Source organism: Notolepis coatsorum, assembly GCF_963971535.1.
Source record: "Notolepis coatsorum genome assembly, chromosome: 2".
Taxonomy (NCBI): Eukaryota; Metazoa; Chordata; class Actinopteri; order Aulopiformes; family Paralepididae; genus Notolepis; species Notolepis coatsorum.
This window is the reverse complement of record NC_140166.1, coordinates 77,568,262-77,584,721: the sequence shown is the minus strand read 5'-3', so window position 1 is coordinate 77,584,721 and position 16,460 is coordinate 77,568,262. Positions and strand designations below refer to the sequence as shown.

The 16,460-nt window shown below is 43.7% G+C and overlaps 1 protein-coding gene across 2 annotated transcripts in view; it reads right to left on the bottom strand.

Annotated features, from left to right (window-relative positions):
- ctdspl2b (CTD (carboxy-terminal domain, RNA polymerase II, polypeptide A) small phosphatase like 2b) overlaps positions 1 to 14,719 on the bottom strand; it is a 47,752-nt gene extending 33,033 nt beyond the window's left edge. For both annotated transcript variants that reach the window (XM_084308983.1, XM_084308984.1), the window contains exons 1-2: positions 14,541 to 14,719; positions 3,965 to 4,155 (exon numbers count right to left, since the gene is read on the bottom strand). In XM_084308983.1, coding sequence (XP_084165109.1) covers positions 3,965 to 4,132 — 168 coding nt within the window. In that variant the 5' untranslated portion in view covers positions 4,133 to 4,155; positions 14,541 to 14,719. The remainder of the gene's footprint in view (positions 1 to 3,964; positions 4,156 to 14,540) is intronic.
- Positions 14,720 to 16,460: the final 1,741 nt, after the last annotated feature.

Sequence of the window (16,460 nt, the reverse complement as noted above, 5' to 3'; positions counted from 1 at the left end):
ACTCTTCGCCCACTTTTGAGATGTTTCAAGATAAGATATCCCAGCTTCTTCCATTGGAGAGATTGACCTTGGAGGAGCGCGGCTGGGGGTGGATGTTCCGGGACCTTTGGTCTCCGCTGTTTTCTCGATTGAGCAGAGGGGCTGTTGATTGATACGGCTAGTGGCGGTATGTGAATATATCCGCATGCTGTCGCTGGCCGTGTCGATTGGTGGTTTTGCTGTTTGGTTGGGGGAGGGGTGGGGGCCGGGGGTCTTGGGATGTCTATCCCCGGTTGTGTATTTTTTGGAGGTGGGTTTCCCTAGTGGAAGACAACAGACGCGTAAGAGGCCTGTCTGTTGTATAACAATGATGTTGTTGTTGTCATTGTTGTTATTATTTATTATTGTTTATTTAAAAATACGTATGAGAAAAAACGAACAGTGTAAACAATATCATTAACTCTGAATATAAAAATATGAGAAAAGCAAACAAGACGCGGTCTCGGACTGGTGGGGGCCCCTGATTCGAGGTCTTGGTGAGTCGGAGTGTTAACACTTTCAGCGCCACGCCTGGTTTTCCGTTTTACCGCTTGAATGCCACCATCGGCGCCAATGTTAACGTTAATATCGCCTAATCTATGTTTTAAATTATGGCTATGTGTCTAATCTGCCCATCGCATTATCAAAGACTATTTTCCAGTCAGTGCTGTGAAGGCAGATTGTTTTTTTATCGCGTCGTTGCCGTTTCAGAGCAGTTAGAAAAGCCCCCGTTTTGATATAAAAAACAGCTCATTCTGGAGCATTCTATGAAAATCGTCTTTTAGTGGAATATTCCACAACGTTGATATTCGTCTGCCTTTTTATGAATCATTTTCAAATAAACGCTAGATGATCAATATTATACGTGCACGCACGCACATTACGGCCGCGCACTGATAATCGCTCCGTTGATTTCCTCACGGACTTTTACAGTGAAACCGAAAGAAGACATTTCACAAAACAGCTTATAACTTCATCAAACTTACTCTGATTATCCTACCACTGATAACATAGAGTCCTTACCTGACATCAGATCAGGGTTCGAAATTAACGGGGGCTTGGGGCATAATGCCCTTGAAAATGGACAAAATGCCCTCGAAAATCAGTTAAAGGGGGCACTTAATGCCCCAGACAGTTTACTAATTATATATATATTTATCCGGTAATGGAGCGTCTGTATCGTACGGTTCAGATGACGCGCAAATAAAAAAAATCATTTGGCGGAGCCGGTGTTCTGCACTGGCTGCAGGCAGCAGCAGCAGCACTGTAGCCAGCCAGGTGCTAGTCAGTTTGTGTAAAAATGGCACGCACAATATAAATCAATCTTCATTACGACTTTAAAAACATAGCCATTAACATTACATAGGCCTACACACATCTTGCCATAGCAGTTCGTAAACACAACGCACGTTTTAACTATGGTAGCCCGACGCAGCCCGCAAGCTAATACTGTACAGTCAATGAAATGTCACCGTAGCTACTGTAGCAGAGGAGGAAATGGGAGTCTGAGAGGCGGGGTGTTTAAAGACAATGATAGGCGTTTATTCAACATCCAAGAAGGCTAACATACAACTGTGTTTTATTAACTCCAACCGGGACTATTGCCGCTTTCCCACTGCATGCCATCACCTCCTAACGTTACCGGAGCTGATAATAACATTGCTGAAGGTGCGTGACACTAAAATGTCCGTGGGGACCCGGCGCCAACCCATAGATAGTTCCAACTCACCGAATTGCGTAATCCACCACAGATGCACTCAATATTTAAATAATGTTAGTCTAAATAAATGTAGACAGAAACATAATAATTTCAAGCAGAAAACGAATCTTTCCATTAAGAACTGACAATCAGGGAATTTAAACATGGTTGACATTGTTTTTGTGTGTTTATATTAATTAAAGAAAGGAAAGTCTAGTGCTGGCTGAGCATATTGTTTGTTTGCACTAAGTTAATACTTTGACAAATGTAGCCTATATTTTTCAGTCGGTTCGGTCTTTGTGTGCCAAACATTATTTAAGGCTGTAAACACTGTAAACCTTTTATTTTTAATAAATGAGAAGCATGTTTAGATTTGAGTGTTAAATTTTTTTTAATAAAGATTAACGTATATCGAACTGAAAACCGTGACCCCAAAATCGTGATACGAACCAAACCGTCCATTTTGTGAACCGTCCCACCCCTACCGTTTATCATAAAAATTCAGTGCCCCCGAAATACAAAAAAAAGCCCCCGAAAATCAATTAAGGGGGGCAAAAAAAGCCCTTGAAAAAAAATGTTAATTTCTAACCCTGCATCAGATGGTATCCAACTGGTATATTCCAATTCCTGATCACCATTCGAAAAAATCGATACGTGTATGGATCCAACGCGATACAGTAGAACTCCATGATCCGCGGGGCTCTGAGGCTCCAGAATGAACTCTAGTAACCCCGGCTGGATCAGTGAACTGGAAAATGTGGAGTACCGGATTTTTTTCCCCATTCATTTTCATTGAGTCCATTCCAAAATCACTTATGTCATCTGGGAGACGACAGGGGGCGCTTTTTTCCACAGTGATCGCCGGCGCCCCCTCGGCTAAAAGAGGCATGATGCTCTGGCTCGCTGGGGCGCCGGATTTGGGATCCTCACGGGGTGGGGACCTTGGTTGTCGATACTGGAGATGACGGGTGCTCAAGTAATCTCGCCTTACGGTACATACATGCCGGCGAGTAGATTACCAGCGCCCCGCAGTAGTACTAAACGAGGCATAATGATTTTACTGGAACGAATGTTATAATAAAAGCCTTTCCATACATCCGTCTGATTGAAAACTTTATTAACAGACCGCAGAATGGGCACAACTCAGCAGGGGCTGAGATATGAACGAGTAATGTTTGCTATCTATCTAGGTCGTCCTCGGACGTTGCTATGTTCGGGTAAATACGCTGATGTTATTGAACGTGTAACTATATAACGTTAATGCCACAAAACGAATGCCTTTGTTAATCATAAGTAGTAACTTTGATACAGTAGTGTGTGTGGGGGCGGCGTTGTTCAAAAGTTTGAAAGTGTGGACCAGATTGACGTGACACAATCCTCTTGGGCAAAACATCACGATATCCACGATACGTTAAAAAAGTGTATCGTTGGGCGGCTAGGTGGTGTAGTGGGCAAGGCACTCGCCATCAATGTGGAGACGCTGGGTTAGCGTGTTCGAATCCAGCTCTCCACATTGTTTTCAGTTTGGCTGGTCGTCCGTACTAATACAATTGGCAGTATTAGAGGGTGGGAAACTGATGGGTGGGGATCGGGCGTTGTGGACAGCGACTCCTACAGGTCGGTTGGTGCGCCTGCGCAGTAGAATCAGGAAGTGTCGGGGGCAGCGTGAGCCTCCCACGCGTTACTCCTCGCCACATTGCAGCCGGCTTGTGGGAGGCAAGAAACAGCGTTCGTGACAGGGGAGGGTTGAATTGGATGATACGAAATTGGGGATGGGAGAAAAATATAGAAAATGGGAGAAAAAGTGGATAAAAAAAAAAGAAAAAAAGTGTATCGTTAATGAACTGTACCCGATATTTATATAATATCGTCATATCGCCCAGCCCTACGCTTCGCCGACCCCTTCAGTTGTTAAGTTATAGAAATGACACCTTTTCGGACAGGCCAGCATTGAGCTGTGGGTCGCAGTGGCTGAGGTCAAGACCACCATATAGCGGCGGGGTGATGATCCTCCTGGGGGGTCCGGGGAGTGGGGGAGGAAATGTCTAATGTCTTTTGTGGTGTTTGTATTTTTACTCTGTATTTATTATTATTTTAGTTATTGCAGTTAATATTATTGAAGTTTTGTCCTGTGATATCTTGTGTTTTTAAATGACACCCTTTCATCAAACTCAAACCATTCCAAATTTCGAGGTGGTCAAAAAGCTGCGGAGAGGATTTCGTCCCGAAGGTCACGGCGCTCGTTACCTTAACGGCGTTTCCTCTGATGAAATTCTTGATGGTGGAGAGCAGACCCCTCGCGCCGCCAGCGGGGGCGTCCTCTTCCACCTCAGAATGCTTACGCTTGGTCCGGGACTGGCGCGCCGCCAGACTGGGGTTCGGCTGCGGAGACGCCTTGCGCATTCTCAGCCTCATAGTTTTAGCAGTCACATGTAAGACTGCAGGGATGGGAGAGAGAAGGGAGAGATGAGTTAGAAAAATGGCTAAATGAGACACACACACACAATAGTTGTAAAAATAACTTTCATTTATCCAAAGCACTTTTACAATTTGTTCCTCATATTTTACCCATTCACTCAGACCGACGGCGGAGGCGACCATGCAAGGTGCCAACCTTCTCATCGGGAGCAGTTAGGGGTTAAGTGTCTTGCTCAAGGACACTTCAACACGCTGCCCGGGAATTGAACGGGGAACCTCTGGATTATCAGGCAAAGTTGCTCTACCCCCGCCCCCCCCCCCCTGAGCCACTGTCGCCCCAATAATGTACTTGTACATTCTAGGTGGATGAACTGGTGATTCTATACTAGGGATGGGTCCCGTTCACATTTGAACCGATACGGTACCGGTACCTGTGAATCGATACCGGTACCCAACGGTACCTTTTTTCTGTACTTTAGTTTCTAAAAAATTTAATCTCCACTATCTCAACTGCAAGCAGGAGCAGTGTCTTTGTCACTTGCATGTCGACTGCTCCACTGAACTCTGCTTTGGTCCAATCTAGGGATGCCCCGATCGATCGGCCACCGATCGTTATCGGCCGATAATCAGTATAAATATGCGATCGGTGATAATGCTTTATTTTCGCCGATCGTCAAAACCGATCGAAAAACATGATCCAATTCTTAGCAGAGATCTCACAGTCACTGCTGACTTCTCTCTCAGACACACAGCCTGCAGCGTACGGCGCCTCCTCCTCCCCAGCCCCTCCCGCACTCATGTAAACAAGAGCCTCGCAGTCTGCTAGTCATGCGACGTGAGCTAACGTTGGCTACCTACCGAGCTAACGTTACTGTTTAAACTAAATGACCCAGTGACTACATGAGGCATTGTCTAACGTTATCTTGCTGGCTAGCTACTGATAGCTGCTGATATCAACAAAGGCTCCAGCAATAGTAGAGTGCATGATAAGTTACCTCCGTTGACTCTGTAGCTCACGTTAGCTCTAAACTAAATAGTTCACTGAGGCGTTGTCTTAACGTTATCTAGCCGGCTAGCAGTAGCTACAGATAGCTCCTGATATCAATGTCTTATAACATTGATTCGATGCATATTCGAGCTGAGGGCTTGCTGAATGTGATTTATACCAATACTAGGGTCCAGCTGCAGCGCCGGAGAATCCTGGCCGTAGCTGGAGGATACTCGAGTACACACAGACAGTGGAGCTGTTTGCAGATAGCGAGCATTTTGACTTGTTGCGTGGTGGCGATGTCTCGCAGATAATACAAGTACAAGTCTAATTATATAATATATATATTTTATAAAAAAAATAAAAAAAAATTTATATAAAAAAATTTAAAAAATGTAATCAAAAACAATCGGTATCGGCCGATATGGCTCAAGACGATCGGTGATCTGTGGCAAAAAACGTGATCGGGGCATCCCTGGTCCAATCACATCCCCCCCACCCACAGTCTGCGAATCAGAGGCAGAGTAGGGCGGGTCTTCACGACACGTTTGGTTGTCTCTCACCTGGGGCAGTGCAGAGCCAAGTTATAATGAATCTTTTTAGAAGGCTCTGGGGTAGTGTAACGCATAATTATGTTTATAATATCTATGGTCTACTCTAGCGTATGTTAGCGGGCCTCTGTCATCTTACTACACTTAGTAAGTAACTTACTCTCATGCTTGCTCACACTCGCACGAAAATTGGCACTGTTGGATCTCACGTGAATGGATACTCTGTAGTACCGACGTGTTTCGGTAGGTACCTTTAAAAGTACATCCCTATTCTTTTATCCACTTTCTCTCCTCTTTTTCTAATTTTCTCCCATCCCAATTTCGCTGTGCCAGTTCTCCCCTCCCCCGTCTTGAACGTTGCTCGCATATGCCCCCCACTGGCCGGTTGTAGGGAGGCTAGAAGCCTTGCATGACGTGTCCCCTCCGATACACGAGGAGGCAGCCTGTCACAGCTTTTCACCTGCCAGCGCGGACTCTCATTGGCGAGGTGCAACGTGTGGGAGGCTCACACTACCCCCGCCATTTCCTGTCTCTGCTGTGCAGGCGTCCCCCAACTGACCTGTAGGAGTCGCTGTCCACAACGTCCAGATTACCACCCATCGACTTCCACCCGCTAACTGCCAATTGAGTTAGTATGACGGCTGGCCCAAGCCGGAGGCAACGCAGACAGCCGAATTCGAACCCGGTGTCTCTTATGTTGGTGACGAGCGCTATGTCTGCTGCGCCACCCAGCCGCCCTGGTACCCATCCCTATTCTATACACTGCATGCAGACAGGGAGTAACTCCATCAAGCAACCATCGGAAGTCCATTCACATTCACAGGAGCCAGGCGACCTTGGAAATTCTGCCAATATTACGACAGGCGGCCAGTTTGTCATGCAAGAAAAGTCGACTACTGCTGGACTTTTGGCAAGACGGTCCCATCAACAGCCAATCGGATGTTTGCACTTCCATTATTTCCCTACCGATGTGATAATGGCCCAGAAAAAAAAAAGAAAAACGGTCCCATCAGACTGGCATCGTGTCATCAGCAATGCACTGTGATAAGCAGGGAACAAACTTAACTTTTTGACTTACCAGCCATTTGGCTGGTAGATTTTAAAAACTACCAGACGGGCAGATTTTTTACTAGCCAAAAATTATAAATAGCTTTTTTAGTATATCGCCATGTGTTATTATTACTATATAATACTCTCACGTGCTATTTTCAATTAATATCATAAACAACATACGGAATATTAGCATAATTTTGAGTGGACTGAAGGAATGAGTCAGTCAACTGGTCGTTATTCCTCCGTCAGCGCGCACACACCACACACACAGACGGCTCCTCCCCCGCTAGCCCCCACCCTCTTCTAGTCAGCCTGCTGTTCTCTGTCTCTCTGTGTTTATGCGGAGCAGCGTTAGCTCCGCGCGGCTAACACGGAGCTAACGCTAGTTTGCCCCGAATTAAATTAATAACTAGGTTGCAAATCATAGTAGTTTTCACTGCACATAGAAGCAGTCAAACAGCGGGAGCATTTCGGGAGCATATGACCAAAACCCAGGCAACTTCGAGCCCTTAAGGAATCAAATAGTCTGCTCTATGGCTGCATGCTGTGTATCGCTGCTCTGCTCGGCTTTAATGGAGCAGAAGCACGGACTGGGGCGGATATGACTCGCGGAGTTGCAGGGTTTTTACAGGTTTTTACAGGTTACAGGGTTTTTCAAAATAAGAGTATCATATGAACGGAAAGTGTCTAGCTGCCGGAGCCCAGATATTATGACTGGAGCTGCGCTTGGGGGCGGCAATGAGACCCGCACAGGATTTTCAAAATAAGAGTATCGATATGAACTACACGCCAGCTGGCGGGCAGACTATTATTTTCAGACGCCAGACGGTAAATCTACACGCATTTGGCGATGGCCGTCTAGTTATTTTGTTCCCTGGTGATAAGCAGGGGTGTACAGTGCGACATATATATCGCACGTGCTACAGCAACAGCTGTCTGTGCGATGGATGGATTTACTTCAGTAGCACTGGTGCGATAGGGATTCGGTTCATATAGATACTCTTATTTTGAAAATCCTGTAGCGGGTCTCATTTCTGCCCACGCGCAGCTCCAGCTAGGCTCCGAAAGCTAGCAACGTTCAGGTTAGGGCTGTCTTAAATGCTTCGAAGCTTCGAACGTTCGATTCGATGGCACAAGCTTCGAACATTAAAAAAAAAATCGAAGTTAAAAAAAAAAATAAAAATAATTTTTTTTTTTTTTTTTTTTTTTTAAACTTCGATTTGTGTGTGTGTGTAGGTGTGTGTGTGTGTGTGTGAACTACCCATCCCAGTTAGGACAGCCGAATCCCGTCCAATCTTTCGCCGTCGACTAAAGACTCACTTCTTCAACCATTATCTGAAATGATAAAAAAAAAAAAAAAAATCTAACCGTGACTAACCTTACTGTCATGCACTTGTCCTAATAAACTAACCTACACTGTAACACGCAACACTTTGATGAACATTGTTACTCAGCTGATAGAGTTGTACCCTTCTTGCTGTCTTGTCGTACAGAACTTGTAAGTCGCTTTGGATAAAAGCGTCAGCTAAATGACTAAATGTAAGTGTGTGTGTGTGTGTGTGTGTGTAGGTGTGTGTGTAGGTGTGTGTGTAGGTGTGTGTGTGTGTGTGCGCGCACCTTGTAGAATTCCACACATAAGAAAGAAAGATACTGGGATGAATAAACAAAATAGGAAATAAAATGTAGAAATGCATGCAATACATAAATAAATATGAATCTCCATATATGAAATATAACATTTAGATAAGGTGCTACTGAGATGTTTTGGTGAGTTCTTTGTTTTTTTGTGGAAGTTGCCCTTCTTAAAAATGCATGAACATTCACTGATAATTGGTCTGTAGTGGAGTCTACAAGGTCTACATTGCCGGACCATGTAGAATCCGGACCTTGTAGACTGACATAATTCTGTGCATAGTTTAGTCTATACAGGCCATATTTCAAATAATCAAAATCTTACTTCATTCATCTTAAACATTCTTGATTTGGGGGATTGGTAGTTCCCATGAAATCTGAAGTTGTTCAAACGACAACAGCGATCCACCTTGAATTAAATCACACAGCCGAGTGAAACCTTGTTGGATGCGTCAGTCACGAAAGGGGTTACTTAATTAATTAATCCAACCCACTTTATTTATAGAGCACATTTAAAAACAACGTCGAAAGTGCTGTACAAGTCCCACAACATAAGATAAAAATAAATAAATAAAAATATATAAAAACAAAATATATAAAAAAAAAAAAAAAAATCGAAGCTTCGAATTAAAATCGAAGCTCGGCCCCGAAGCTTCGATTGCCAAAAAAAGCTTCGAAGGTCAGCCCTAGTTCAGGTGCATATGATACTCTTATTTTGAAAAAACTCTTGTGACAACTCGACGAGTCGTATCCGCCCTATCCGTGCTTCTGCAAGGAGCAGCGCGTTGGTCGGTTGGCGCGCACTGCTGCGTTAACACAGCAGTGCGCCTACACGTCCCGAAATAAGTCTGTGGTGTTTTTTCTTTCTCGCAACGGGTCAAATGCATCTACATGCTTTGCACCGTCGCCATTCCTTTATGCGCACATCGCCCGAAATTAACGTTTATGTACCATTACAATCACTACAACGTTAGCAAGCTAACAAGCTAATCCTGATCAGAGGCGCAGAGCCAGCAGACACAGTGTGGAAAGGGAAATGGGGGGGCACTCTCTCCCCTTCCCTGTGTGTGTGTGTGCGTGCGTGCGTTTGTTAAGACGATGAAGTCACTAGTCAGGACTCAGGACAGGAGTATATTATAGTAAACTGAGGATGGACAGATAATGATGATATTCAAATATAAACAAGTTTCGAGAGGAGTGGAAGTTTGAAGACAGACTAGACTACAATATGATGCGGGGGTGGTGAGTTGAAACAGTGTGTGTGAATGAATGAATGAAAACTTTATTTAACAGATTGCAGAATGGGTACAGTACGGCTCAATACACACAATTGTTAAGGGGATGCAGACCAGAGAAAGACGTTTGTCTTGTTTACATCAGGGTCCCCCATTGTGTGTGTGTGTGTGTGTGTCCCAACCGACCCCACTTCTATGTTTCAATAAATTATTTGCATTTAAAACTATTAACGCTGACTCATTCCTTCAGTCCACTCAAAATTATGCTAATATTCCTTATGTTGTTTATGATATTAATTGAAAATAGCATATGAGAGTATCATAGTAATAATAACACATGGCGATATACTAAATGACAGCCAAACATGGCACTGCAACTAAATAACACAAATACAATAGGCACATTTGTGACTGTTACAAATATAACACGTTTTATACTTGTGCTACAAGATTTTGGCCTGTGCTACAAAACTATCAACCTCTGTAGCACCAGTGCTATGTGCAAAAAAAGTTAACGTACAGCCCTGTGATAACCTGAAGTCCCAGAAATAGTAATGACCTCTTAGATCACCGCGATATTCAGAAGCTTAAAGGGGAACAAATCAGGTTTTTTTTTGGTATATTTTGAAAATGTATATATATATTTTAGTAAATAAAAATACTAGACCATGTTACAAAAAAACCTGCATGTACTCATGTCTTTCAAAATGCCCAAAAAACAGGGAACCGAGACTTGTGATGTCGTCAGGTATAAAGTCTGGAGCTGCTCTATGGAAAATGAAATGGGAGACTGATTTTGTGGACCCATGGAATGTTTTTCTGAGCTTTTGCACACAACACAAGAATTATTTTATAGTTGCGTTGTCAGTTTCCTCCGAGGTGCTCTTCCCTCCAGCTTCACCATCGTTCCCAAATCATTGTCTATGGCAGGGATCGCCAATTAGGTTTTGCGGCGGGCCAGATTTTCCCCAAGCCGTTGCTTCGCGGGCCAGGATCAAAAACAATGGCTAATTTAATATACCGATATTGAAAAAAGACAAACGTTTTTCTCTGGTCTGCATCCCCCCAACAACCGTGTGCACTGCGCCGCACTGCACTGCACCCACTCTGCAATCCGCCAAACAAAGTTCTCACTCATCCATTCATTCATGAACAGCTCTCAGCTGTTGCAGATCACCGCGGCGCCGGCGGGTGATGAACAGATCAGAATGCATGAAAACACGACTCACCATATTGTACCTCCTTGTTTGTTGTTAAGTCCTCCAAAATCCCTGCTAATGTTTGAAACATGTCATATCCACTCGCCGCCCTCCAATTCCAGATTGGCGTTGAATGCAGCTACTTTATCTGCCAACTTGCCTCGTTGTTAATGTTGTTGTTGTTGTTGTCGCCACATATTATGCAGAGAGGACGTCGGCTCGGCACGCAAGAATCACCGACCTGTTGCGATAAACCCGTATTTTAAGTATGGCTCCTGTTTATTAAAAGAAGCGTTATATTTCCCCGTTGCTATCCAAAGATGTTTGTTTTGTTTTCTTCAACTCGCTCGCGAGTCGCATCTCGAACGCGGAAGTGAAAGTGCGTTAGGGAAAGAGACACAGGGCCCGGTGGGACTATTCCATTGGTTCTCCCAGTCCACCTGACCATTTCTAGCATTTCAATTGGCTATAGTGACAGACATGCTTTTGATGACTGCCGGTAGATAGATACAGCTTCACAATAAAAGACACCCTGGCGTCCCGAGTGAATATTTCCCGTGCGTCAAATAAATATCATATTCTCAAAATAATCCGACGGGCCAGAAATTATTGTTGGCGGGCCAATGTTGGCCCGCGGGCCGCCTATTGCCGATCCCTGGTCTATGGAGCACCTTGAAACTTTAAACCTGATGACGTCACAAGTTTTAGTCTTAGATCTCTGGTTACCGTCGACTTTGGGAGAGAGGTGTCCATGTTCGTAAATATTAATCGTATTGTCCCAGGCCATGGGGGTAATATTTATTCTTAAATTGTGTGGCGTTCCCCTTTTATAAAATGAAGAAATTGAGGTTGACTGTATGTGTGGTGGTGGTGGTGGACATTAGCACAGAGATTTCTGCCAACATCTGGTTGCATTCAGGATCCCATTTCCCTTACATCACTGTAGATCATGGCAGCCACAGCTGGCTTCAGTCAGTCCCATCTACACTTCATCTATACATCATCTTACTATACTACTACTAGTATGCACATCACAGCAATACCTACTATAGCATTATTCCATGACAATGGTATAATATTCAAACAAATAAAAAGAGAGACACGCCAACAGTACACTCCTGGAAATATAAGTGGACAATTTGTTTTTTTAAATGTGGCCACAACCAAACTGAAACTATCAGAAGTGACACCATCGACCACCTGCAGCAATACACAAGGCTGGTCAGTGTTCTCCACATGCATAGGGAAAACCGTTTGCAGTAAGAATAATTACTCTGTCAAGCATGCCAACCCCCCCCCCCCCCCCCCCTTGTGCTTATGTAATAACTGGATGAAAATGTGTTTGGACTCATCCTGAACCTGTCGGGAACCACAAAAACAGAACGGCGCCCTCTCAATTCACAGGTCTCATACACTACATCTACATCTGCTTTACATGTACCCATGAGCACATAGGATGCATGCATACACACACGCTCTGTTAAAGATACAGCACAACACTAGCATCAGTCCCCAGTGGACAATGGCAGACAAGTTACGTAAAAGTGGTAACAAGTCATATTGATTGATTGATTGCACATTTTATTTAACAGATTGCAGAATGGGTACAATGCAGTACGGCTCAATACACAATTGTTAAGGAGATGCAGACCAGAGAAAGACTTTCGTCTTGTTTACATCAGGGTCCGTTAGCTAGCATAAAAGGCATTCTTTCCAAGAAACTTGTTAAAAAAAGAAAAGAAAACGACTGTGCCCTCCAATAAAAAAGGAAACATTTACTCATACATGTTAGCTTGTCAATTAGAAAACAACTGATACAACTACAAACACTTTTAAGGTAGCTACCATAACAAGTCACTGTGATTGCCAATAAGCCAGCAAATTAGTGGACAACATCAAATCGTGTTATTAATTTGCAAATGTTCAAGCCTTCCAAAGTGATGGTTAATTTAGCTAACTACTGTCACGAAATGCGTAATTTCTAAAGTTGGCATGAAGCGAATTCCTTACACTCAGGGCTAGATCCACAAAGAATGGATTGCACGGAGCAAGTTGCACCCTTACTTACAATTCATTATGAGTAATTGTGTGTATTGAGCCGTACTGTATTGTACCCATTCTGCAATCTGTTAATAACATTTTCATTCCATCTGCACAGTGATTGATTGAATGAACATTTTATTAACAGATTGCGGCTCAATACACACAATTGTTAAGGGGATGCAGACCAGAGAAAGACTTTCGTCTTGTTTACATCAGGGTCCCCCATTTTCAATTCATAATGAATTGTAAGTAAGGGTGCAACTTGCACCGTGCAATAAATTCTTTGTGGATCTAGCTCAGAGTGTAATGCAGAGACTGCTCCCCTTTTTCTTTTCTTTTTTCACCTGGAAGCTAAAACCATGCACACACACACAGCTGGGAGAAGTGAGCGGGAAATGAATAGAACAAGCTGCCACTGGCTGCTAGGTTAGCCACACACACACACACATGGCTAACCTAGCCAGCTTGTTCTCTCCAGGCCTTCACTGTAACCTGTCAGTTCACAAATTAGCCCAACAACACTGATCACCCAAACTCCGATCAACAAAAACAAAACCCAACAGTTAGTTAGGGGTGCGTTCAAGGATCAAGTATAATATGGGGGTTAATAACGTCACGTTGTTATTATTATTACATGTCAGCAGCTAAAGACACATGTTCATTAATAACAACGCGGTCGACTCATCTCTTGTCAGCCAACAGTAATGAACTGAGATCATCGTTTGTTGTGTGTTTTGTTGCGTGTCCAGTTCACATGTAATGAACGCGGCTCACATTAATATTAGCTCAAGCTCGACCACCATTTTCTAACACATGCAGGACAGCTAGCTTTAGAGAGGTAGATTAGAGAGACAGGGATCTCTAGCAACGACGTGGACGTTGTGGCTAAAACAACGAGCATTGATCGGTGATCCTGGACGGTTAGCGGCCAGTAGATTACAGTAGAGATCAATAACCACCAGACGAGCAGCTGTTATTAGTAGTGAGGAGCCAGTGTTGAGCTAACGAAGCTAACACGTTAGCTAGCTCAGCTAGTTCACATTAACCGACGTCAATATAACGCAACGTTAACAACAAGCTACACATCTAGATGGTTGACCGACACGTTGACACTAATATTGCTCCACATAATAACAACAACAGGGCAGAGCAACTGGACAACCTTTAGTAAAGTTGGGTTAAGTTGTGGAATGTAACGCCTCTGGACTGGATGCCGTTAGCTTAGTTAGCTCCAGCGCGCTAATCATCAGCCATCATCACACACACATTTCGTGTTTAGCTCCATTTGACTCAACAATATGATGTCTTCTTAAACTATCATGTTTTTTAACCAGCGAGTGTTGTTGTTATGGTTATTAATACCTCCTCGATTAAGTTGACTGACGTTATAACCCAGTTAGTGTACCTACCGTGTTAGCCGTTCGAGCTAAGTAGTGAGTGGAAGCTAACGTGTTAAGCTCGTTAGATCAAATGTTCCTGTTAAACCTCCAGACTGTCCGGGCAAAGTGGATTATTTAACGTTATTAGCTGGCGATCGTTCGCACAGTTTCCCCGCAGAAACACTGACCAGACAGTCGATGACAGATAGACAGCAACGGACGAGAAAATGAAAATGTGTTTTCAACGTGAACGCGTTGAACCATCACCGCCGACACCGACACGCTGAACAGGGAACATGTTGTCATCGTGATCATCTCCACTTACTTTACAGTGTGATCTCTCTGCAATGTCGCCGAACAACCGAGGACGCTGATGATTCGAGCACCGGCTCTTCACCACCTCAGGTTTGTTTTTTTGTGTGAACCGATCCGACTTTGTAGCTCAAACTCAAAGACCGTCGTCTCTGAAATGACACTCCTCCGTTGTGTTGCCACCAGGCGCCATTTCCCGCCTCTGCTGCCCACTCTCTCTCTCTCTCTCCCTGCAGAGACCCGGATGGACCCAGACACAGTGACACACCCCCTCTCTCAACAACACACCACAGGCTGCAGTAGTGATGATGATTAGTTTAGGTTGTGCCAACAGAGAGATCTACTGTAATAGTACTTTGTTTGTTTACAACAAGCGGTGCAGGGGTAAGGCTAAGAGAATAATCAAAGACTCCAGCCACCCAAACAACTGCCTCTTTGAACTGCTGCGGTCAGGCAAGCGATACCGGAGTCTCATGGCAAGCACAGAGAGACTCAGAAGAAGCTTCTATCCTCAGGCCATCAGAATGCTAAATGACAATAACACTATGTAACAACCATCAAATGCACTCACAGCACACACATCCACACGCACACTCACTTTAAACAAACAACTCACTGCAGCACCCACTTTAGACACCTAAACTAGACACCGGACTACTGCAACAGGGTCCTGTCCGGGGTCCCAAGCAAAACCCTGGACAGGCTCCAGTATGTTCAAAATTCAGCTGCCAGGGTTCTAACCCGCACCAAACCCTGGCAGCACATCACCCACACCCTCATCCACCTCCACTGGCTCCCCATCAAATCCTGCATCACCTACAAAACCCTCCTGCTCACCTACAAATCCCTTCACGCCCTGGCACCTCAGTACCTCACTGACCTCCTCCACCCCTACACTCAGTCACGGTCCCTGCGATCCACGGACACTGGTCAGCTCTCCATCCCCCGAACCAGACTACGGACGTTCGGGGACAGAGCTTTCAGTGTGACAGCTCCCACCCTCTGGAACTCCCTCCCTGCAGAACTCCGCACCGCCCCAACTCTGGACTCATTTAAAAAACTGCTTAAAACCCACCTCTTCAACTTGGCCTTTAACCCCTAACGTTCTCACCTCATATGTATATGTTGTGTCTGTCCACTATGTTTGTTAATTTGTCATCTCCCCCCCCCCCCCCCCTATGTAAAGCGACCTTGGGTCCTCTGAAAGGCGCTATATAAAACATTATTATTATTATTATTAAACACACTTTATATTTATTGGTAAAGAATTTGCACTACAACCCATACCTCATTACACCTTACTGTAAATTGTACCTTGTACCTCATCCCATTTCTGCATTGTACTGTATAGTATATAGTATATTGTATTGTAACTCAGTTACTTTTCTACTCTGAATTGTACATATGTATATATTGAACACTTTTGTCCACGTACTTGACTTCTATTTTATACTTATTTTATACTTATCTATTTTTATCTAGCACAATCTCTGGAGCAAAACAGAAAGAAGAATTTTATATAAAAGTATTCTGTACTTCTGTATAACAACTAATAAAGAAACTTGAACTTGTTTGAACCTTAACAAAACATATTTCACTGGATTTCAAATTGTATAGGAAAATGTGTTAATTTGTCTATGTAGGACGAATTAGTCTTTTCACATTAGTCTTCCACTAATGTCTACAATTTTTAGGGCATAACAAACAGCATGATACAACCTTTATTAACATTGTATTTCCAATATTAACCTCAAATTGATCTCATCTGATGGACTACATTTGAGTAAAGTGGGGAAAATAAATAGAGATGTGATCTAAACATTTTCAGCTTTTTTTTTGTTGCATTTTCTTGTCCTGAAATAGAATCAAGATGTTTGAATCTTAAAACTAAAAATGTTACTGAATTCCTTGGGTCAATATTGTTTGGGGAAAT